At 43.5% G+C, this 23786-nt stretch overlaps 1 protein-coding gene across 1 annotated transcript in view; it reads right to left on the reverse strand.

Moving 5' to 3' along the window:
- TRPC6 (transient receptor potential cation channel subfamily C member 6) overlaps positions 1-23786 on the reverse strand; it is a 72385-nt gene that overhangs the window by 26898 nt on the left and 21701 nt on the right. The window contains exon 2 of the mRNA XM_028726133.2: positions 984-1758. Within this exon, the coding sequence (XP_028581966.2) occupies positions 984-1758 (775 nt within the window). The remainder of the gene's footprint in view (positions 1-983; positions 1759-23786) is intronic.

Consider the following 23786-nt stretch of genomic DNA (forward strand, 5'->3'; position numbering starts at 1 on the left):
TATTCAAAGGTGACTGGCACAAGTCCTGTCTGCTCCAAGTCCATTTTAGGAGGAGGAGCGGGAGGTGGGGCTTGTATTTTCCCAATCAGCAGTGATCACCTGCACAGCGGCAAACCAAGCGGTCACACAGGTCACCAGGCCGCAGTCTCCCCCACTATGGTGAGATGCATGGTTAAAATCAAAGTAATTATTTATAAATTTGCACTTGTACATGCAAATTAGCATGCACATGTTTTGTGCAAACTGGCACCCTCTTTTGTCCTCATCTTTGGCAATGTGAAAGCGATCTAAAGCTGGTTCATTAGATTCCCCTTAAACTGGCATGACAATATATATAATTTCCACTGTAGGCTGAGTAATCAGTAACATCTTACTGATTACTGGCTTCTTACCCTGTGGCCAAACAATGACAGCTCCACATTTTCATAACTAAATTGATCCCCCCCATACTCTGGGGGGCAGTATACCTCAGAATGCCGGACACTGGGGAGACAAAACTTCATTCCCTATCTGTGGACTTCCTGGAGACATTTGAAGGATTAGGCTATAGCGGAAAGAGCAAAGCAGTCCTTCTCTACCACAAAGTCACATGGCTAGAGTGGCCCGTGTGTCATTGAAAGGAGGGAAAAAGAAGCTCTAGCCACCCCACTTTGTAATAGACCAGTTTTGGCAGGTGGCACCAGAACGCCTCTGGGGGGTGGGAGTGGCAGCAGAGACGGCAGCAGCCACATACCCCCTCAAAAAAAAAAAAATCATGGCAGAAGGGAAGAGTGTTCTTGTGTTTGGGTCCTACTTGCAGGTTCCCCACAGTGGTGGACCAGATGTGGCATTGCCCAGAACCATCAGGATCTTCTTATGTTTTTACGTTAACCAATGGAAACAGGAGGCTAAAGTAGATGGCTCTTTGGCTTGATCCAGCAGCGGCCTTCTGTTATAAAACTAACCCCTAACCCCAGGAGAGAAAAAAGCCCAAAACAACTTACCTTGAATTCTTTTTCAATGTTAGCAAGCACAGCCAGCTCATTACTTAGTTCTAAGGCAATCATTACGGGGTCCTCGCTAGACAAGGAAAGGTAAGCAGGGCTGGCCAAACCTTTGTAGGCATTGATCCTGGACCTGGAATGGCTGAAGGAATCGTGCTTTTGCTTCTCGCTGCATTCGCTGCATTTGCAGAAGTAGTCGTGAGGCCTCTCGATGCGAGCGCCTTTCCTCAGCAAGGTGTGCACGATTTCGTACTCGTGGCAGTGAGCAGCTAGGATGATGGGGGTCACATCGTGAGAGAAGCGGGTGCCGTCCTCGTCGTAGGCATAAAAGTCATCGTGCTGCACCTCCGATTGGCTGGGGCTTGTGGCCAGCCTCTTGCCTTCGGCGAACGCAGGGTGACCCAAGATGGCTTCTACTATCCGGACATAACCTTTGCTAATGGCCAAGAGCAGGGCGTCCCCAACCCGTGACAGGTTCTCCTTATTAAGCAAGAGCTCAGTGATTTCCAGGTGCTCGTTCGCGACGGCAAGCTGCAGAGCATTCTGCCCCATGTAGTCCACGCAGTTCACGTTGAGCGAGGTACATTCCTCCAGCATCTTGCGGACCACAGGAATGTTGCCATATTCTGCCGCTTCCAAAAAACGCTCCTCTTCAATAGAAAGGCTGGTTGAGTGGTCATTAAACATATATGCCGGTCCACGATTGGCAAGCCTCCTGCCTTTCTCTCGGACAATAGTCTGCTGTCGGAGGGCATGTCTGTTCTCAGCGCCTCTACTGTAGGGAAAGAGAGAAATAATTAAGTCTTCAGCTTTGCTTTGCTTTGCTTTGCTTTGCTTTCTTTTTAACGCATTTCTTAGAACTGTTTAAGGGAAGATTCTTTGAGCCAAGGTTGAGGAATTCTTATCTCCACTCACATCCATGGGCTGAATTTGATAGACAGATGGGGACAACCCAAGTGATGCCAAGTGACCTATTTTTGCCTGTGCAGGTTGAAATCAGCAAAGCCCCTTTGCACAATGCTTCCCAAGCACCAATTATCAGCTGACTGTCAATGCTTCACAATCTGTGTGCAAGGGGCTTTACAGCCACTACTAATAACCTGGTCAGTGGTTTCTGCAAAGACCCTTTCATCCAAGCCCCAGTTTTACCAGGTGTGGAGTAGGTGGGTGCAGCTTGGACAAAATGCAGAGCCTTCAAGTGTACCAATTTTTCCAGGACAATCCTGGAATTACAGAAGCTGTCCTGGCTTCTGATTTGATACCAGAATGTCCCGTTTCCCCCCTCCAGCGCCACTAACACTGTGCTCGGGGAAGAAGATAAGCCAACACTTGCAGCTGGCACTTAGAGTGGTGCTGTGCTTTCGTGTGAGTCAGCTGGCTTCAACAGGAGCGTGGCTCCAAAACACACGTGCCCTGATTTTCATCAGAGGAATGGTGGAAGTTATGAAAATGGCTTCACAAGCCAAATGAGCAGGCTTGCCGTCTGTGGCTTCCCCACCCCTGCTTTGAGCCTTACCTCCAGTTATAGACCGACAGAACCAAACTAACTTAACATTAAAAACAAACTATGGAAAGAACGGGACGCGGGTGGCGCTGTGGGTAAAAGCCTCAGCGCCTAGGGCTTGCCGATCGAAAGGTCGGTGGTTCGAATCCCCACGGCGGGGTGCGCTCCCGTTGCTCGGTCCCAGCGCCTGCCAGCCTAGCAGTTCGAAAGCACCCCCGGGTGCAAGTAGATAAATAGGGACCGCTTACTGGCGGGAAGGTAAACGGCGTTTCCGTGTGCGGCTCTGGCTCGCCAGATGCAGCTTTGTCACGCTGGCCACGTGACCTGGAAGTGTCTCCGGACAGCGCTGGCCCCCGGCCTCTTGAGTGAGATGGGCGCACAACCCCAGAGTCTGTCAAGACTGGCCCGTATGGGCAGGGGTACCTTTACCTTTACCTTTTATGGAAAGAACAGGTGAAAGCAGCACCCAATGTGGCTAACAACTATAATAAAATAGCAAAAAATGGGTACAATGGACAGCTAAGTGGCATGGCGCATTCATAGGAACTCATAGAAAGCCGCCTTATAGTCAATCAGACCATTGGGCTCAGTATTATCTACACTGATTGGCAGTGTAGTGATAGGGTTCCGGACAGAACCTCCCAGTCCTGCCTGGAGATGACAGGGATTGAAACTGGGACCTTCTGCATGCAAAGCAGATGCTCTACCTCTAAGCTACGGGCCCTTCTCCTTCCCTGCTTCCCCCTTGTGCAACAAGTCACTATCTCTACGCTAACCTTCCCAACTTAAGTGCCAATGTTACAGAGCTGTTCTGGTTGCAGAGGATAGGTCCCAGCAACCAGCAGATTGATCATTACATAACACCCATATTGTATTGTTTTGTTGGGTTGCTTATCGCTTTGTTTGGGTGCCAATGCACAAACTATAACTGTGCAGCAAGTGATTCCCTGTATACCACTGGATTACAACAGCTCCAACACGTTTGCTGCTGCAGTTAACCTCATGAAGAAGCTTCAACATCTCACTACTGCAGTGTAGGTTAATCATATGCATTTTGGGAACTATAATTTAAACAACCTGCTCTCCAAATGATAGAAGAAATGGGTACACCCTGCTTTTTGAGTAGACACGGGCCAACATCACCCCACCCACCTCATGATTTCATCCAGCTCAGAGAAAGCAGGGAATTTGTAAGAAAATCAGCTGTCTTCTCACTCTCTGCTTATTCTCTGTTTATTCTCAAAGAACCTCTCTCAGCACCAGCGGCACTTTCACTTCCAGATCCTCAGAAACGTTTAAGGAAGGAAATTCCAATGTGGAAGAGCAGGGCCGATGGCATTTGAAAAGTTACTTGCACCACGGTAAGCTACAATTTGTCAGAAACATTTCCACTGGCCTTACCTTTATCCCAGCAGCATAACAATAGCTAATCTCAACTCACACCTGCTCTTCCGTCCTCATCCCCAATCTGAATTAAGACCAAATCCATATAGCTTCACTTGCTCCCCTTCTCTCTCGTTTGCATAAGTCATCACAAATTACAAGCAAATCAAATGTATCCTTTGCATTGCATCTGGCAAAACTCATAGCAACCTGATCATCTGAAACAATAACTGAAATTGGCTTTTGTTTTTTAAAGAGAATTTTGTTGTTATTGTTGTTGTATTTGGTAGAAGTACATTAGAAGATTCCAAAAAAAACAAATGTACATATAAAACCACCACAACAACAAAATGTATGAAAAGAGCAACATGTCTGCTGAATGAAATAACTTGTCAATAAACATAAAAAGAGTTGTACAATATTGTTGTTATCCTCATTACTGGAGTGCTGTTTGATATGCTGGTGGTCCAGTGGAACCATGACATTTATTGATATAACTGGAATCCATGCAACATCTAAATTATGCTGTTTCACTTTACCCTCAATGATTCGCCTGTGTTGGGTCAAATGTTGAGATAATGTTAAGATTTGTTTATGTGAAGCTTTTTTCATCCTTCTCCTCAGCCAAAAAAAAAAGCTCCCCAGAGTAGCTTATGTAAGGCTAATAAAAGCATGACGGTTCATAAAATGGGAAAGAAGGAGAACCACAGCTAGAGGTTGGGTCTAGCCGATGACAACAACCAAGCCAGGTCACCTATGAGAGGCTTCTGAGACTTTCGTCTGCGCTATGAACCACCCCCACTGGGCACTCACAGGAAATCGTTCCAAAACTTAGTTCCATGCCCAGCTGATAATACCTATTAAACGCTTCATATTATTATTCTGTTTTTCTTTTTTAGGCTTAGGACTTTTCTAGTTGCAGAGGCATAGTTGACCTCAGCCATCAACCAGTTTTCAAACTGAGCAAGACCTCTCTGCATCAGATGAAAACACGCAGTTAAAACGTTTACCAACAAGTGGCAGGAAGCAGATTCCAGAGCGGCTCCTTACAAAACCCACTAGCAGAGAATTCAATCCAAGACCATTGGCTGTACTGCTGCGTAAGTGCTTAATGGTTATTGTATTTGTATTTATTTATAAACCAAGAAAAATGCTGTTGTTGTTTTTTTATAAAAAAAATAACAGTTCTTGGATTCATTGGTTCAATTATTCATGTTTGGTGGGAACGTTAAAAACTTTTGGAGAATCATGTATTCTCCATTATAATCTGCAGTTACAGGTCAAGCCCTTTCTCCAAATTCTGCCTTAGCCCTGCTATCTTTGGATATAGACTTAAGACTTCAAAGCAGCACAGTTTATAAAATGGGAACTAAAATTAGATGCATGAAATCATAAAACTTCCTCCTTCCCAATAACCCAGCAGAAAAGAGGAAGCGAAGAAGAAGAAGAAGAAGAAGAAGAAGAAGAAGAAGAAGAAGAAGAAGTAGTCATCAATTCTGTGGATCACCTGAGTAACACTTGCTTTTGATGCTCTCAATATAATAATGATAATAATAATAATAATAATAATAATAATAATAATAATAATAATAATAATATTTTATTTATATCCCGCCCTCCCCAGCCGAAGCCGGCCTCAGAGCGGCTAACAAAAATAAAAGTAACACAGCATTCTAAAATCAATTCAAAATCAATTCAAAATCAAATTAATGGCAACCATTGGGCTGGAGTTCTGTGAGGATTACCAAAGGAGGGCGTCATACTGTGCCAAAATGACCCTGGCAGGCTAAGAAGCAGGACCAGATTCTGACTGGGCACGGGGCATGTAGCAATGTGCCCTTTGCTGGGTCCTCTCTAGCTGTATTCTGCGATATTGTCCATTGATTTGGGGGTCCCCATGACAGGCACCAGTGGTTGGCCCCACTGGGTCTCCACCAACTCCCCAAGGGTGCCCTTATGCTTCCCCCAGGACTGAGAAGGACACATGTGCTTATCTTAACATCTGTTTGCATGAGAGGCCTCTTTTCACATGGTGAGAACCATCGATTTCTATCATGCCTCAGCACACTTGGGTCGCTAAGGGTGCTACTTCACCTACTATCACTCCCCGAATCTTTCTAATACCGCAATGTAAGCAGCGTAAAGTATACTTGCAAGACAGCCTTTCAAAACACTCTCCTGCCAAAGCACTCTGCAGAAAATCCTCGGTAGAAGGAAAACCATTAAACCGAACAATGCTGCTTGCTTTTAAAGAAAAACCCTGAAAGACCTTCAGAGAGATTGCAAAGGCTTTTCAACAATAAAGACACCAACTCCCACCACCACCAAATACACGCACGCACGCACGCACACACACATGCACACACACACACACACACACACACACACACACATATGCACACCCTGGATAAAATCTGATAGAATTCACTATCTGTTGTCCAAATCTCCTAAGGAAATAAGAGACAAACCTGGGGTGTATAGATTGGTGATGACTGGAGAATAAAAGGACCCCAACCAAATGATAGGGGGCACTGCATTCGATTTATTTTCATTCTTGAACAGGAATGCCCATTCAGCATCCAAGGATTTCAACACAGAAACACCAAAAAGCAACTCCAAAAAAGCAGCAAAACAACAAAATTAAGGTCGCTGAACCAGTAGAAAAAGCAGCAACAGCTAAGAACCCTGAAATAATATCAAATAAAACCAGCTTTGGAGTCTGCGATGCTCCACTACACTGCAGTTATGCAGAGCTTTTTCTCTTTCTGGCACAGTCCAGTGATCCCATGCTCACGTTTATTTACGAGCCATAAAATGGTTTCTTCTAAGATTTGCCCATAAAAACGAAACCGAGTATTTTTCTCAAAGTTCCACATCCTCAGGAACATAAACAAGGGTTTGATATTTTAAAAGCGGAAATAAATTTTACTGATAAAGAGTCAAGTCATTTGATAATTTCAGTTAGATTTCCTGTGAAATAAATATGTTACAAGTCCAAATCTATTCCCATATTTCAGACATCTCAGTCTTGCAGTATCAAGGGTTTAATTAGGGTTGTCAAGCAATTACAAAATTGGGAAAGATTAATCATCCGCCTATTAATGGTTTAAATTTAAATAAATCTGCATGCTGTCAAATCCTCAATATAGATGCCTAAAGGAAGTGTGAGGCAACATATAGCTTTAATAAATAATAGCTGTCATTAATAATAAATATCATTTTAATATTCTATTTTTCACTCTATGTTACAGCAACACACCACAATCAAAGTAGCATACTGAGTTACAGCAGTCACTATGGAAAATATTCTTAATGCTTCAGAATGAAGTATATTATTATTATTATTAATTAGATTTATATACCGCCTTTCTTCACAAGATCTCAGGGCTACTTGGGTTTTTACTTTTAGTCTCAAGACGAAAGTAAAAACACAAGTAAATAGTTGAAGCGAGGACAACAAAATATTATTATTGATTTGATTCATAAATATACACTGTAGATGTGATCTTATTCTACAATGTAAAAGATTTTCCAAGTTTGTTTTGATGCCATGTGGATGACTGCATACAAGACTTAACACCTGTGCATGTATTTGTCTTGGAGGTCAACACTTTCTGCTTGGCAATTATTATTATTTTTTTTAAAAAAAAATTAAGCTAGGAAAGGGGAGAGTCATTTCATCACTTTCCTGCCGTGTTCTGTAACGATCCTCAAATTTAATCGCTTTTGGCCGATGCCGGAAGCAGAATATTTGAAGGAAAGACATCCATCGTGTTCAGGTCTGATGCCAAATCCCACTGGGCTTCAAGGTGGTCAGGCAGGTCAGAAGTTACAGGACCACAGACAGCTCCAAGTGAGCAGCTTGCTTTCACAAGAAGCTCTCTATTGCACTCAAAACCCACAAATCCCTTGCACATGTTAGATTTTTCAATCGCCTCACCCTAATAGTGGCTATAAAGAAAGCCCTTCCAGTTGCGAGCCAGGATGGGAGTGTTTGCATTACTCCAGCTGAGTGACAGGGTGGAGTCCCAGGATGTTTGCAGATTGAGCATTATCCAGTTATCCAGACAGGTGCATCATCTGGGATGTGACGCGTCTAATACTTTCTTATTGCTATTGCTAATTTGATAGGCTGTAAGCCACTCTGGGCACAGTTTTGCAGGGAAGTGGCATAGGGAGAAACAGACAACAAATACAGTATTGCTGGGGAAAGGCAAGCAGGGTGGGGAAATGGAAAGAAAGACAGGTGCAGTTCCCTTCCAAAATGTCACCACTTTTCTTCCTGCTTCTTATCTCCTATAAGGCTCAATAATGCCAGGGCACACGTCTTTCTTCAGACATGAGGCCTTCCACGGCGCCATTAAAAGTGTCCAAACAGCATTATTTCGCTCTTCTCTAAGGACAGAAAAACGAAAGAGGGAACTCATCTCTGCTGCTAACAAGAACTGACACCATCTTCCTGTAGTTATCAATCCAGATTTAAGGTCTGAGTATCTAATAAATATACGGAATTAATGAAGAGATTGGAAATGTAATTGTTCACCATATTGCTAAAGACAGGCTGTCATGCAGGAAAAAGGTATCGCCAAAGAAGCAAAGAATTATGTACAGTTTTGCTTTTCTAAAGAAGGAGGGTCTCCACAAAACCAGTTTTAGAATAAGTAAAGGAATTTGGCGTATAGGGGGAAGAAATTCTTTGGCATACCTAAGGAATCACCACCCAGTCCAAATATGGTTGTTAGAGAGGCAGAAGTATGCTCAAAGAGTCTGGGTATGACCTTATTTAAGCATCATCCATACTAAGAGCTGAAAAAACATGGGAAACATAGCAAGGTGTGCAATCTTGAAGGGGGAGTAGACAGAGCCCTCCTGACCAGACTACAGCATGCATCCAAAGTAATTCTAAATCAGTTATTCCATTAGTGATCTCCCAGCAGCAGAAGGGCTGTCTTTGAATGAAGCTGGAAACTTGTACACCAGAATTTAGGGAACAGATAGACATTTATTCCATAAAATGCTCATCGTATAGCAAGCCACAAAGATGTAACAAGATATGATGGTGGGAGGGTCTTGTTCAGATCTCTTAGGTGCTGGTTATTGATGTAATGATTTAATGTAAAATATTTATATTTATATGTTTTATGTTTTAAGATCACAATTCTAAAAGTACAGTTCAAATAAAGTGAACAACTGCATAAAATGATTTTTTAAAAAACTCCAAAATACAGTACAGTGGTACCTTGGGTTACAGACGCTTCAGGTTACAGACTCCACTAACCCAGAAATAGTACCTTGGGTTAAGAACTTTGCTTCAGGATGAGAACAGAGCAATGTGGTGGCAGCAGGAGGCCCCATTAGCTAAAGTGGTGCTTCAGGTTAAGAACAGTTTCAGGTTAAGAACGGACCTCCGGAACGAATTAAGTTCTTAACCCAAGGTACCACTGTATGTGGATGCCAAAAAAAGTTCCCCCTTGTTGATGTCTACCTTGTCTCTGAAGGGATGTGGCATTGGGAGAAGGGACTCAGAAGGTGGTCTCCAGATAGGGGCTTTTAAAAAGTTTAATGGTAGCCAGGGTGGTGACAGTAGTTAAATCCAATTGGGACGGCAAAGCTGTTCCACTTGTGTCATTTTCTTATTAAAGGACTCCTGCTGGTTGAAAGAAGGTACAGTGGTGCCCCGCAAGATGAACGCCTCGCAAGACGGAAAACCCGCTAGACGAAAGGGTTTTCCGTTTTGGAGACGCTTCGCAAAACAAATTTCCCTATGGGCTTCCTTCGCAAGACGAAAGCCCATAGGGAAATCTCCAGGACAGCGGGGAAGCGCCAGCATTTTAAAATCGCCCCGGACAGCAGAGAAGTCCCCGCTGTCCCGAGGTTTTTTAAAATGCTGGCGTCTTCCCCGCTGTCCCCGGACCTCTTTTGAAGCAAGGGGCGGCAACGCGGAGAAGCGATCTTCTCCCCGTTGCCGCCCCTTGCTTCAAAAGAGGGGACAGAGAGGAAGGCGCGCGCATCTTTCCCTTTCTCCCCGGACTCCTTTTGAACCAAGGGGCGGCAACGGGGAGAAGCGATCTTCTCCCCTCCGCCCCTTGCTTCAAAAGTGGGGACAGAGCGGAAGGCGCGCGCGTCTTCCCCTTTCTCCCCGGACCCCTTTTGAAGCAAGGGGCAGCAACGCGGAGAAGTGATCTTCTCCCCTCCGCCCCTTGCTTCAAAAGAGGGGACAGAGGGGAAGGCGCGCGCGTCTTTCCCTTTCTCCCCGGACCCCTTTTGAAGCAAGGGGCGGCAACGGGGAGAAGCGATCTTCTCCCCTCCACCCCTTGCTTTAAAACAGGTCCGGGGACAGAGGGGAAGGCGCGCGGCGCTTCCCCCCTGTCCCCGACGGTCTCCTTAGGAACGCATTGATTGATTTTCAATGCATTCCTATGGGAAAACGTGCTTCGCAAGAGGAAAAACTCGCAAGACGACAAAACTTGCGGAACGAATTAATTTCGTCTTGCGAGGCACCACTGTAATTTCAATCTATTCCACCTCCCTCTGCAGCCCCAGAGCTACCTCAATGCTCCTCCTACCCCCAGGCCAGTGTGGTATAGTGGTTAAGAGCGGTGGACTCGTAATCTGGTGAACCGGGTTCGCTTCCCTGCTCCTCCACATACAGCTGCTGGGTGACCTTGGGCTAGTCACACTTCTCTGAAGTCTCTCAGCCTCACTCACCTCAAAGAGTGTTTGTTGTGGGGGAGGAAGGGAAAGGAGAATGTTAGCCGCTTTGAGATTCCTTAGGGTAGTGATAAAGCGGGATTTCAAATCCAAATCCAAACTCTTCTATTAGGGTGTGCAGAAGGAAGAGGGAATTGACAAAAGCCATCTTTTCCCTCTCCCTGCTTCCACCAGTGGGAGTCTCTTATGAGCAGACTTCTGCTCCTGCGAATGCAGGGATCCAAGACATTGTTTCTAGTTGTGTGTGTGTCAGTGTTTTGTCTAATGTGTTTTTCAGAAAGAGTTCAAGCTACACTGCAAGTGGTAGAAAATGAGACATTCCTCCGCCACTTATCAAGACACCGTGTAGGCTACATCCACACTATTCACAATGACAGCTACTTCTAATTTAGTATATAAAAGCTTCAATTGTTGTAAGTGTACACCCTGTTGCCATGTGTCTTTGTCTACATGAGCATACGCCTACACACAAGGAAAACACATTGGGGTCTTTAACCAAAACACGCAATGTGCCACAGCAAAAGCTGGGTTTTCTGAGTGGTGGGGGAAAGGAAGGTTTTGAGTACAGTAAGATCATGGCCACTGGTCCCATCACCTCCTAGAGGGGATGAAATGGAGACAGTGAGAGATTTTACTTTCTTGGGCTCCATAATCACCACAGATGGTGACAGCAGTCACAAAATTAAAAGACACCTGCTTCTTGGGAGAAAAGCAATGACAAACCTAGACAGCATCTTAAAAAGCAGAGGCATCACCTTGCCGACAAAGGTCCATATAGTTAAAGTTATGGTTTTCCCAATAGATATATGAAAGTGAGAGCTGGACCATAAAGAAGGCTGGTCGTCGAATGCTTTTGAATTATGGTGCTGGAGGAGACTCTTGAGATCAAAGCAAGAAGATCAAACCTATCCATTCTGAAGGAAATCAGCCCTGAATGCTCACTGGAAGGACAGATCCTGAAGCTGAGCCACCTCATGAGAAGAGAAGACTCCCTGGAAAAGACCCTGATGCTGGGAAAGATGGAGGGCACAAGGAAAGGGGGACGACAGAGGACGAGGTGGTTGGACAGTGTTCTCGAAGCTACCAACACGAGTTTGACCAAACTGCGGGGAGCAGTGGAAGACACAAATGCCTGGAGTGCTCTGGTCCATGGGGTCACGAAGAGTCGGACACGACTAAACAACAAATGAGCTTGCAAAGACAAATATCTTTTTTTCCCCTAATATCTTTATTGTCATTGTCCTATACAGAACAATGAAATTGAAAAATCTTTGTGTTTTAAATCAACAAGGCCTGAAACTTTACTGGGAGTTGGTATATTACAGGTTGCAGACATCTGACCAGGCATTTTTTAAAAATAAAACAATTACTGACCCTGCCTAAAAATGCTGAACAGTGCTTTATTTTATATTGCATAAGCCTACTTTTCTAAACATAACTGTTAATAATGTTATTTGAAATAACCATATAGAGAGAATTGCATTTGTGGCTAGTTGTGGGGAGTGAGATTCAAAACCAATCACCACCCCAGATCAATATAAGAAATAGGAATACTAGTCTATTAAACTGCAAGGAATCTGTTTTGTTGTTTCTTGTGTAATGAACATGCTTGAAAAGTAGATGAGAGCTGCTTCTGCTTTAGAAGTTTCCCAGAGTTTAAACTTGCTTCTGGCAGCAGCTATTAATCTTTGGTAGACTCTGTTGGAATTCGAGCTTTTATGTTGAGCTTCCAGACTTTCGGCATCTTTCAGAATATCAGCTCTCAATCTGTTTTTCCTCTTACTGACTGCTTTTCTTAACAACCACCTCCTGCTAAAAGGCTTTTAAAGTGTCCCATACAGTCAAGATGGAATACCAGAATTAGTTTTTATATAAAGAGAGGAAGAAAGGGGGGGATGTTTTAATTATTCTTCCAAGTTTCTAGGCAATAAATGCAGTAAGTAGGAACAGCTTAGTTCCTGGATCTAGGCTCAACATGTTTAGGTTTGATACAACTTTCTGCTATATGCACAGTCTGGCCTTGCAGTGGGACCAACATTAAGAGATTAATACTATTCATGCATCTTTCAGCAGCCAAGTGCCCTTTGGACCAATGCTTTGGACTACAACTCCCATCAGGCCCAGCTACCATGCTTGCTGGGGAAGACGGAAATCATAATCCAAATCACCCAGAAAGCACCAGGTTGGCAAAGACTACATTAGAGAATGAAGAAGAAGAAGAAGAAGAAGAAGAAGAAGAAGAAGAAGAAGAAGAAGAAGAAGAAGAAGAGTAGTTTGGATTTGATATCCCGCTTTTTCAGTACCCTAAGGAGTCTCAGAGCAGCTAACAATCTCCTTTCCCTTCCTCCCCCACAACAAACACTCTGTGAGGTGAGTGAGGCTGAGAGACTTCAGAGAAGTGTGACTAGCCCAAGGTCACCCAGCAGCTGCATGTGGAGGAGTGGGGATACGAACCCGGTTCACCAGGTTACGAGTCCACCACTCTTAACCACTACACCACACTGGATCTCAATGAATGAAGCGGCAGAGTTGTAATAAGAGACCAAATCACATCAACTCACTTGGTTCTTGAGAAGCTACACTCCTTTGGAAGTCCAAGCTACTTCATCCAGGTGCTGGTTTGTTTTTAAGGCCATCAAAATGTGGGGTAGGGAACAAAGGTAGGATCTGGACATCAAAGCCACCTGCTGATCCATTTCACGCAATTCACCCACAGTCAATTTACTAAATTCAGGGCAGTCATGGGCCAAGATCCAAAAAGCTACTTTTGGTTCCCCAAGACTTGAGTGTGCATGTTAAGATTTCTTTGGCTTGCTTACTTTGAACATCAGACATACACACCCCATGTCACTACAACACAACCTGCTTTTCAATGTCCCCCGTGTTTCAAAGCAAATTTGCTATGTGGTGGTGTGAACTTTCAGCTCAAGGAATGCAAGCAAGTCCTTGGCGTATGTGGAACTGATGGGTTGGGTTTTTGGGTCCCAGCCATCAATTTGCTTTTGCCTTCTAAGCAATACAGTCTTACATTATATTAATAAAATGAATTTGTTTTTAGGAGTTGAGCTTAATAGGCTAGCATTGATCTGACTCTACGCTTAGCTGGTTTGCATTGTATGAAATCAATTAAAGAAAATGAGTCATCCCATTTCACAATTTTTATTTAACAACATTTATATAGTGCTTAATTGTAAATAACATTTGTAAGTATATGCAGAATGTATGATCCATTACAAACAGAGCTGGTTGTGCACCAAATCTCTTGTCTCATTTTCCTATTCCTTTCACTCTTGGTGAAACAGTGCAACTCTGACGCCACCCAGCAAAACATGCCGAGGTAGTATGAAATGAAACCATCCATCTCCATTCGGAAATGTCAGCAATGCAATTTAACTTCTGGGTGGAATAAATTGGGTGCTCTGCTTTGAGCAGCCAAAGTAAATGGATCCAACAGCTTGAGATTCCCTTTAACTGGATGTGTTTCCACACAATGCGGTAAACAGGAAGCTTGACACATTCCAGCTAAAACATTAAACACTCATTCCCTTTGCTTTATGTGAAATTATATAATGGACACTACCGTGGCTTTCTCACCCAGTTAGAAAGAATAATTACATTAGGCAGTATCTGACGAAATACTTCCACTTGTGCGATGGAACTTTCCCTTCCTACCCTCTTCCTATGCATCTCCTTGCTCTCCCCAAATCTTCTCTGAGGCATTTGGGGGAACCCTGGAACAGATTCAAGAGGTGAACAGAGAAATGAGAAGGAAGGAAAGTTCCATTATGCAGCCCAAAGTATTGTGCTAGCAGATCTACTTTGTTGGGGTACCATTTTCTGGCTCTACTAAGGATTCAATGGGGCATAGACAACGTATGGATGGTTGGAGCCAGTCTACATTAGTTGAACTTAGTTGCTATTTAAATCAATGGGACTTAAGTCATTAATAAATTATCCAATGGATTTCAATGGGACTGAAGTTCAACTAACTTGCAGCACAACTCTTATCTGTATCTCATTGACTTGAATGAGGCATACGTCCCAGGCAATTTATATGTTTCCAGCCTTCGTTTGTATCCAACCAGGAGCCAGGAGTGGCGTGGCAGAGTTCAAAACACATAATTTAGGTAAAATCAATCCATGTAATTAGATTCATGTAATTAAACATTGTAAGGCATTTAAACATTGTAAGGCATTTAAAATGTGTTTGGGGGGGCTATTGGTTTGCTTTTTATAATGATTATGTATTTTGTGTTCTCATTTTGTATTTTTATGTTGTGAACTGCCCTGTGACCTTCAGATGGAGGGTGGTATACAAATTTAATAAACAAGTAAATAAATAAATAAAATGTAACAGAAATGTGCTTGCCCTTGTCCTGTTTTATGATGCAATATTTTGTTTTACGTTTCCTAACTCACATCTCCGCTTCTTGAAGCAGAAAATGGCCAACATTTTTAATGGTAGCAAGGAAAATTAGCTATTATTTCTGCCTAATTGGGCATTTCTAATAAATATTTATCTGATAGGATGTGTTTAGCTTAGAATTATTTAGAGGCCTGATGTTGATTGCTGTTTGTACTCAGAAGGAAGAGAAGAAGAAGAAATCCAGTGCTGGCTCCAGATATCAGGGGTAAACTCGCCATAAAAACAAAACCGAAGCACTCATCTATTTCATTTGTCTTTCAGACAACATAGAGCAATTAACCCACTGCCAGAAAGAAACCATTGCCGCAGCAATTTATATTGCAATGCATTGAGGGATTTTGTGTTCATGATGCCTCTGACTGATGTGATAGAAGGGCAGGGAAGGCAGAGAGAGGAATGGAAATGCAGAGAGCTCAAAGAAGCAGGGAGATGGAAACCTGAAAACAAGAGAAGCAAGCAACTGATGTAGTAAAGGAGGGTTGAGACTGAAGTCATCGCTGACAGAAATGGAGATGGGAATTTTGAGCTAACAAAAGACAGGGTAACTGCAGATCCATGATGTTTTGTCCCAGAGAGCAAATACAGTGGTACCTCTGGCTATGTACTTAATTCGTTCCGGAGGTCCGTTCTTAACCTGAAACTGTTCTTAACCTGAAGCACCACTTTAGCTAATGGAGCCTCCCGCCGCCGCTGCCGCCCTGCAATTTCTGTTCTTATCCTGAAGCAAAGTTCTTAACCCGAGGTACTATTTCTGGGTTAGCGGAGTCTGTAACCTGAAGCGTCTGTAACCTGAAGCGTACATACAAGGTACATACAAGCTGAGGCTCCAATACTTTGGCCACCTCATGAGAAGAGAAGATTCCCTGGGAAAGACCCTGGTGTTGAGAAAGATGGAGGGCACAAGGGGACAACAGAGGATGAGATGGTTGGACAGTGTTCTCGAAGCAACTAATATGAGTTTGACCAAACTGCGGGAGGCAGTGGAAGACAGGAGTGCCTGGCATGCTCTGGTCCATGGGGTCATGACAAGTTGGACACGACTAAACGACTAAACAACAACAACAAAATGAAAAGTTATGAAGATCTCAAAGTTTGCACACTATTTTGTGATGATTTGGTTGGCCTAATAAAGGTATTGGCCCAGTATTGATTTGGAATGTAACCCAGGAGTAAGTTCCATCGAATTCAGAGGACTTACCTCTGAGGATACATGCACAGAATTGCCCTGCTAGTGTTGTTATTGACAAAATACTGAATCTGAAATTTTATGGACAATCCTCAAGAAGGAATGGGACCGTTGTCTAGAGTAAGCTGTCACTGACTTCAACTGCACCAATATCTGAGTCTGAAAATAGAAGAAAACTATTAAAATTTCATTAGCACCAGCTTCATGTTTACTCCAAACACTGCATCATCCACTATAAATCAGAACACGGCAGAGAACTCAAGAAGGCACAGAAGCATTAAAAAAATCACTGCCATGAAGGACTTTTAATTGCAAAGACTCCCACAGTGGCATTTGGAATTATTTTCCCAAGAAGACATTGAGGTCCAGAAGCAGAAGACCTCATTTTGATATATTTTCCTACTCCTAAGGCTCAGAAATGATTATTTGGAACCAAAATACTAAAATAATCTGCTTCTCCCATGTTTTTATATAAAAACAAGCATCTTACAATGGATGCAAACATTCCTAAGAGAGTTCCAGTTTCTCTTGAATGAGACGGATTTTCTAGATTCATTTCAATCAGGGTTTCAAGCTGGTTTTGGCATGGAAACTCCTTTGGTTGTGACCATGTTGATTCTTCCCGAATTGGTGAGGGTTTGTTTGACAACAATGAGAAACCAAGCCATTAGTGTCATCGGCTGTCAGGGCTGGAGTCAGACACATGTCAGCAAGGAAAGAAGCAGATCTCCGTTGTCGGTGAATTTAACTCTCTATTCAAGGAAACAAACATACAACTCGGACTAGTGGTCTAAGCACACTTTCCAGTAGGTCTTGCCCCTATGGAGCAGTTGCCAGGACTGAAGGTTATCTGCCATCCACCCTTTCTAAGGTTCCTCCTCCCCTGGATGTTTCCCAACCAGTCTCAAACTGCATCTGCACACCTCTGGCCTCCGTTCTGCTCTCCTCATAATTCTGCATGTTCTTGGAGACCAGGGTGGAGAGGAGCTTGTTGCAGCAGGAGAGGGAGACTCCCTGGATTCTTCTGCAGCCTCTTGACTCCCCTCCTCTGCTTCAGCCTCAGAGTCTGAATTGCTCCCTGTCACAGACTCTTCCTGCTCACTAAACCCTGTTGCCCCTTCAGCACCTGGCACCTCCTCCCCACTCTTCTCCCTCTGACCTCTCCTCAGAGTCCCGCCACCAATCTCCTGGCTCTGAGCCTTCCTCCTCTGGAGTTTCCCTTGGGGGTTTCCCTTCTAGTGCCTCCTACCACCCTTCTTCGTCCAGCCAGTCCCTGACATCAGCCAGTCCTGTGCAACACACTGCCAATATAAATTCAACAGGCACCTTCTGTGCCAGCTTTTAAATGCCTCTTGAAAACTTTTCTATTCCACCAGAGTATATCCCCTACAATGGTTTGTTAATGTTTGCTTGTAATTTCTTTTTAACTTTTTGTGCTTTTACTGCCTGGTCTTACATTTCTATATCGTTGTAAACTGCTGTGATATATTTTTATGATACAGCAGCGTGTGTGTGTGTGTGCGCGCGCGCGCGCGCGCACATACACACACACACACACACACACACACACACACACACACTGCTAAACATCTGGAGGGAACCACATTGGCTACCCTGGCAAGTAACTTAACACATCAGTATCAAAACCCAAAAAACCCACATACAAATACGTTGCTGCAGCCAGTCACCACCAACTACCGAAGCAGAAAGGCATTTGGATCAATGATTTTGGTTTTTTGTTTCCATCGGGCAAATTTCATGGGGAAGAAAAATCCATTCCTAGAATTACATCAAAGACTGATGCTGGTAGATTAAGGTTGAATCCATAAGGCCACATAAAATCTAATGAGCAACAAACCCCCTTGAGTTCAATGGGAATTTATGCCAGCTAAGTGAGTACAGGAATGCAGTCTTAGTGAGGATTTGTAAAATCTTATCCTTAAATGCTTATTGTGTTCCCATGATCACATTGACTCAAAAAATCAATATTTGCATTTTTCTTTTCTTCTGAAGCGCATTTAAACGGGTAAGTGGTGTTAACCTCCAACACTGTCAGAATATGTTGATTGATGTGAGGTAAATCACAAACTCCAACAAGTTTGTCAGCCGGCCCCATTTGTATAATTAAGTCCCTCTTACTCTTCAACAAGCACCTATAACACTACTCAAGAGTACACCCATTGAAATTAGGGTAGAAAGTAAAAGAAATATAGTAGATCAGCAGAGTATTTCAGCTTGCATCTTTAAGGGGAATCTGGAGAAGAAGGTTCTGTTTAGTGTTTCAGGGGCATCCCATTCCACTCTGCAATTCATGCTTCAGGAACCCCTACATCTATGATTATGAAGCATAAAAAGTAAAAGCAGCAAGTGGTCTCAAAAGTCCACTACATTTTGCAATCCAATCTAAAAGAAACCAAAAAGCATCTCTCGCTTCCCGCTCTCTTTTGCCCCTGGTTCAACTTTGTGGGTTGCAAGTTGTATGGCTTTGGTCTAACCCAAACTTTGGTCTCCAGGTGTTTTGGGGCTGCTATTCCATCATCCCTGACCACTGGTCTTGCCAGCTAGGGATGATGGGAATTGTAACCCGAAAATAACTGGGAAACACTGGTCTAACCTAACTGACAGTTATTATGTGGCTAAACATGCTTCTCTGATCTCCTTGTGAAAAATAAAGCTATCTGTGCAAGAAACAAATAAATTTAGTGCTGCCCTACAACCATTAGCAAGCACATCGGTGTTAACCCAAGACATCTCTTAACTAGTTCCCTAGTGACAGACATCCACAGAGACAAATGGGCATTAAGGCTTTCCATTTAAGACTTGAGACAGCATTATCACTGGCACAGAAATTGTTTTCATGGTAGAAATATGACGGAATTGGATGTGGAGAGGATCTATGCTAAAAGCCTTTATGTTATTAACTTTATCTTGAAGACATTAGTAAATCCCAGTGAGGGAAAACTATGGATCTGCCACTAAACACACTGGTGGGGTGTAAAGTGAGCTTCCCTGAGCATATCTGCTTGCATGTTTCAGCCTCGATAACACTTTCAGCTGATAATAATAAAGAACCTGGAGAAAAGTCAGGAGCTTATATGTGCTATTTAGCCACAATTTCCCACAATCCTTCCATTTTTTCTTTTGAGGTGGATAGTAGAAAATAAACCATGAAAGGCATTGTGTGCATGGATGTCAGCAAAGATACATGTCATGATTTAAGTACGAAGGTGAGTGTCCTGAGTGACCCCAGTTATAAGCAGTAAACTAAACAGAGACGCAGAGTAAAAGGTTGCGGTAGCCAGGGATGCAGGTTTGCAGAAAGGAATTCAGGCCCAATTGGAACTAAGGAACAAATCATCTCTTTTTGTGATCTGTCCAGGGTGCTGAAAGACCTGCTGCCCCTGACCACCTTTGCTCTCTGCTCCATGATTCCCAACCTCGCACAGGACATTCAGACTCCTGTGTACCAACAACCCACTGACATCGGCTCAAGATAACTTGCTGAACCTCGCTTTTCCCGACCCTTCTGTGGGCTCTGCCTCAACAGAATTGGGCATGTACGTGCACTGACCCAACATTGCTGGATGAACCAGCAAGAGAAGCAGACCCAAATTCTCACATGTACTATTATTATCACTTGGACAACTGCAACATCAAGGCATGAATTAGACAGTGTGAAAGTGTGATTGCAAAGGGCACTTCACATCTCAGGAATAACTTCATATCACCTTGTCTGGACAGGTACATCTTCAAAAGCTGGGTGAGTTGTTACCAACCTGAGGGATGCTTCCATGCCTTTGGCCCAACGATGGGCAGCAAAAGAGTTAAACAAACAAAGTCTGGCAAAACCCATTTAGTGATGTATGCTCCCTTCTTCCTGTGTGCTCTAAAGGACTGTCGCATAGAAGAAGGAGCGAGCTGGTTTTCTCCTGTTCTGGAGCGTAGGACTCAAACCAATGGCTTCAAGTTACAAGAAAGGAGATTCCGACTAAACATCAGGAAGAACTTTATGACTGTAAGAACTGTTCAACAATGGAACAGACTCCTTCAGGAGGTGGTGGGCTCTCCTTCATTAGAAGTTTTTAAGCAGAGGTAGGATGGCCATCTGCCATAGATGCTTTAGTTGAGATTCCTGCATTGCAGCGGGTTGGACTACTAGATGATCCTTGAGGTCCCTCCTTCCAACTCCATAATTCTTTGATCTGACGAGCAGGCAAAGGCATCCTTGACTGCAAACTAGCACAAGGAAAGGAAGGGAATATTGGAAGGCCGGGTAGCTTTCTGCCAGTGCTTAGCTAAGGGACACCTGATTAATTCAGAAGCCACCCTGTTTTATTACGCTGTGCCCATTCAATACAAACCTAGTAAAGTGCTAATAGAAATGATCCCACTTTGTTGGCAGGAAAAATACAAGTCATGATCTGCTTAAAGCACTATTCAATTCACAGGAAACAAAGCCTAAGGTGTTTGCTCAAGCAGGACACGTTTTTATTAGTCATATGGAAAATGTTCATAATTTATACCGCCTAGGATGCTCTGCAAGCTTCAATCCTTAGAAAAGTATCAGAGGGAACCTAACTGACTTTTCACATTGTAATATATACTGTAGATCAGGAGTGCTGTCAGGCTTGGGCAGGGTGCCTTTTTGCAAGGTGGGGACTGCATCACCTCACTCTCTGCTGATCTGTCCCCACCCATATAAGCAGTAGTTGGATGGCCGTCTGTCATGGATGCTTTAGTTGAGATTCCTGCACTGCAGGGGCTGGAATACACGGCACCTGGGGTCCTTTCCAACCCTACGGTTCTATGATTATATGATTCTACATAGTCCTGGATTGGCTGCTTTGCTCTCTCTTTGCCTGCCACCCCCTTGTTCTGCTCTCCTAATAAGCTTACTAGATGGGACAGGATGGCTTTTAAAGGGTCCTTCCCCTGTATGCTTAGCAAGCAGGAAAGAGTTCTTAAATGGGGAGGCTGGGTCACAAAGAGCTCACTGCAAGGCGTTTCCTACCGGCAGATGCTCCTCCAGCTCCCTGTCATCTTCTTTTGCTCACAATGTCTCTGAGCCTCATGGCTGAAAGGCATTCTGTGCAAGTGAGGGTGATGGCTGGCTGGAGGCACATCGACTGCCACTTCTGCTTTGCTCTGAGGCCTCCTGCCAATGTCCTCATTATTTGCTATCATTCACTCTGGGAGCCTCTTCATCTGTAAGGTCCTGGGCTTCTGCCCTGAAGCCCATTCGCAACAACACCACCGACTGTAAACTCAACCTCCGAAGTAAAAGAACGCTATATAAGATAGATGAGCATTTCATCCTTATCCCAATCGCCTTCTAAATCCGGCCCGTGGACAGTCCAGGAATCAGCGTGTTTTTACATGAGTAGAATGTGTGCTTTTATTTAAAATGCATCTCTGGGTTATTCGTGGGGCATAGGAATTTGTTCCTTCCCCCCCCCCATATAGTCTGGCCCCCCACAAGATCAGAGGGACAGCGAACCAGCCGCCTGCTTTAAAAGTTTGCTAACTCCTGCTTAAGAGGGAGGAGAGATTAAATCAAGAAAGAAAGATAAATAAATAAAAAAAAATAAAGTTGCTGTAGTAGTATCTAGGGTTTAACGTAAAATCTCTTTCTGGCCCATGAAAAGTTGCAGGTATTGCCTTGGATTAAATTAGGGATGGTGAACATTTTATTAGCTGTTAAGACTTATATTACAGTGCATGAATAAAGAAAGTGACTGAAAGTGACTGAATAAAGAAAATGACTGAAGTCATCACAGTCTCCAAAGAAAAACTATTACAGTCAATATTAAATATATCGATCTATGTTTCTGCCCAGTTATTTGTATTCAAGTATTTTGCTGCTGCTGCTACCTTGTTTCCAGCCTCTCCACAACAAAATGAATTATCTATATTAGGTAAAGGTGGAAGGTGGAAGGGTGAAAATGAAGATGGATACAACCCTCTGAGAAAAACAAACAAGGCAGGCCACTGAGTCATTGGCAGTCACTGGTGGGGACAAGGAAACTTTTGATGTCAGCAAATAACGCATTGAGTTATGCTGGTATTATGGTTGCAAGGTAGAGCTAAATCACAGGGGGTACCAATTTCCATGAAAAGTGTAATATGTGAACAAGGCCACTGTCGAAGAGCTTATTTCTTTGAACACTGTCGAGGAGCTTATTTCTATTATATCTATTATATCTAATATATAAACAAGTAGTGAATGCCTTTCCCCGTTCTGAGCAGTTCTGCAGTCTCCTGTATCTCAATCACTGCAACTCTCCCCTGTGTAGCTAGGATGCTGTTTTCGTCATTAGTGTTGAATTATTTGGTGTCTGTAGCCGTGCATTACACATTCTGCAGTGATCTGTGTAGCCTTTGATCATCTGAATCTGACACAAGCGCCAATAAAAAGGAGGAGAGGCCTTTTACTTTTCTTAATGATCAGGCTGCCCAAACTTCTCGAAGCCCTGGGTTGCTGACATTTACACCATAAATTTATCAACAGTTGCAGCTTTCCGCAAGTCAAATGTCTATTGCACTGATCCTCATAGCTTGAACTAACATTTGTCTGTTCTGCAAGTTGCTGTTTATAAGCTGAACAGCCTGCTTACGCAGTTATGAGCTTGCCATGCCTCGAAGGCTGTCTTCAACCTTTGTCAGAATTGATTTTATCCACCACATTACTGTTTTGTTTGCCACCTTTATAGATCTGTTCACATTTGTGTTGAGCTTTAATCTTACAGTACAATTGTGCAGAGCATAGGTGTGGAACCTTTAGGCATTCCTGCCGTCCCCCATTTCCCCTGCCTCCCAGCTGTTTCCCATGGATCAGATGAGGAGGAGACTGTGAGAAGAGGAGGCTTCAACCTCCCACCTCTACTATCCCACATGATCTACATGAAGCACCTACATGAAGAAACCTCACTGAGTTACAGTGCCAAGCTGGCAAGGGAGCAAGATTTGTCTCTTCCTGCATCAACAGCTTGCTGTGTTTCCTCAATGTTCACACACCATCTTATGATGGAAAATAGCCTAACCTGCTAGCAACTGAACTAGCGAATATTTACAGAGGTTTTACTGATGTTTCTACAGGTGTTTTTACTCACAATGTTGCATGTTGTATACTGCCTTAATATACTTTTATTGAAAGTGTGGGTTAAACATATTTCAATAAACAAAATAGAATTTGCCCAACTCCCTTTTAAAAGCGTCTGTGTTGATGGTCATCGCCATATCCCGTAGCAGCAAATTCCAGTTTAATTATGTGCTGAGTGAAGGAGGACTTCTGCCCTGCATTTCCCATCTTTCAGCTGAAAACTGGAAGGCTTGGGTTTCCAAGGGCTTGACCCTGGAGAGAGAATTGTGAGATGTTTCATATATCATGATGTCATGAACAAACTGTGAGGAGCCACAGACTGCATACAAGGAGAGAGGTGAATCTACACCTCTTCATTCACCAGACCATGGTGTTTGCTGTCATGTCTGAACCGGCAAACAATTCTCTCTGCTTGCCATGCAACCCAGGACAGGAGACTACCCAGTTGGGCTTCTGTGTGCCTCTAATATCAGAAAGAAGCACAGTGATATTTT

This window comes from Podarcis muralis, chromosome 4 (genome assembly GCF_964188315.1).
Source record: "Podarcis muralis chromosome 4, rPodMur119.hap1.1, whole genome shotgun sequence".
Taxonomy (NCBI): domain Eukaryota; kingdom Metazoa; phylum Chordata; class Lepidosauria; order Squamata; family Lacertidae; genus Podarcis; species Podarcis muralis.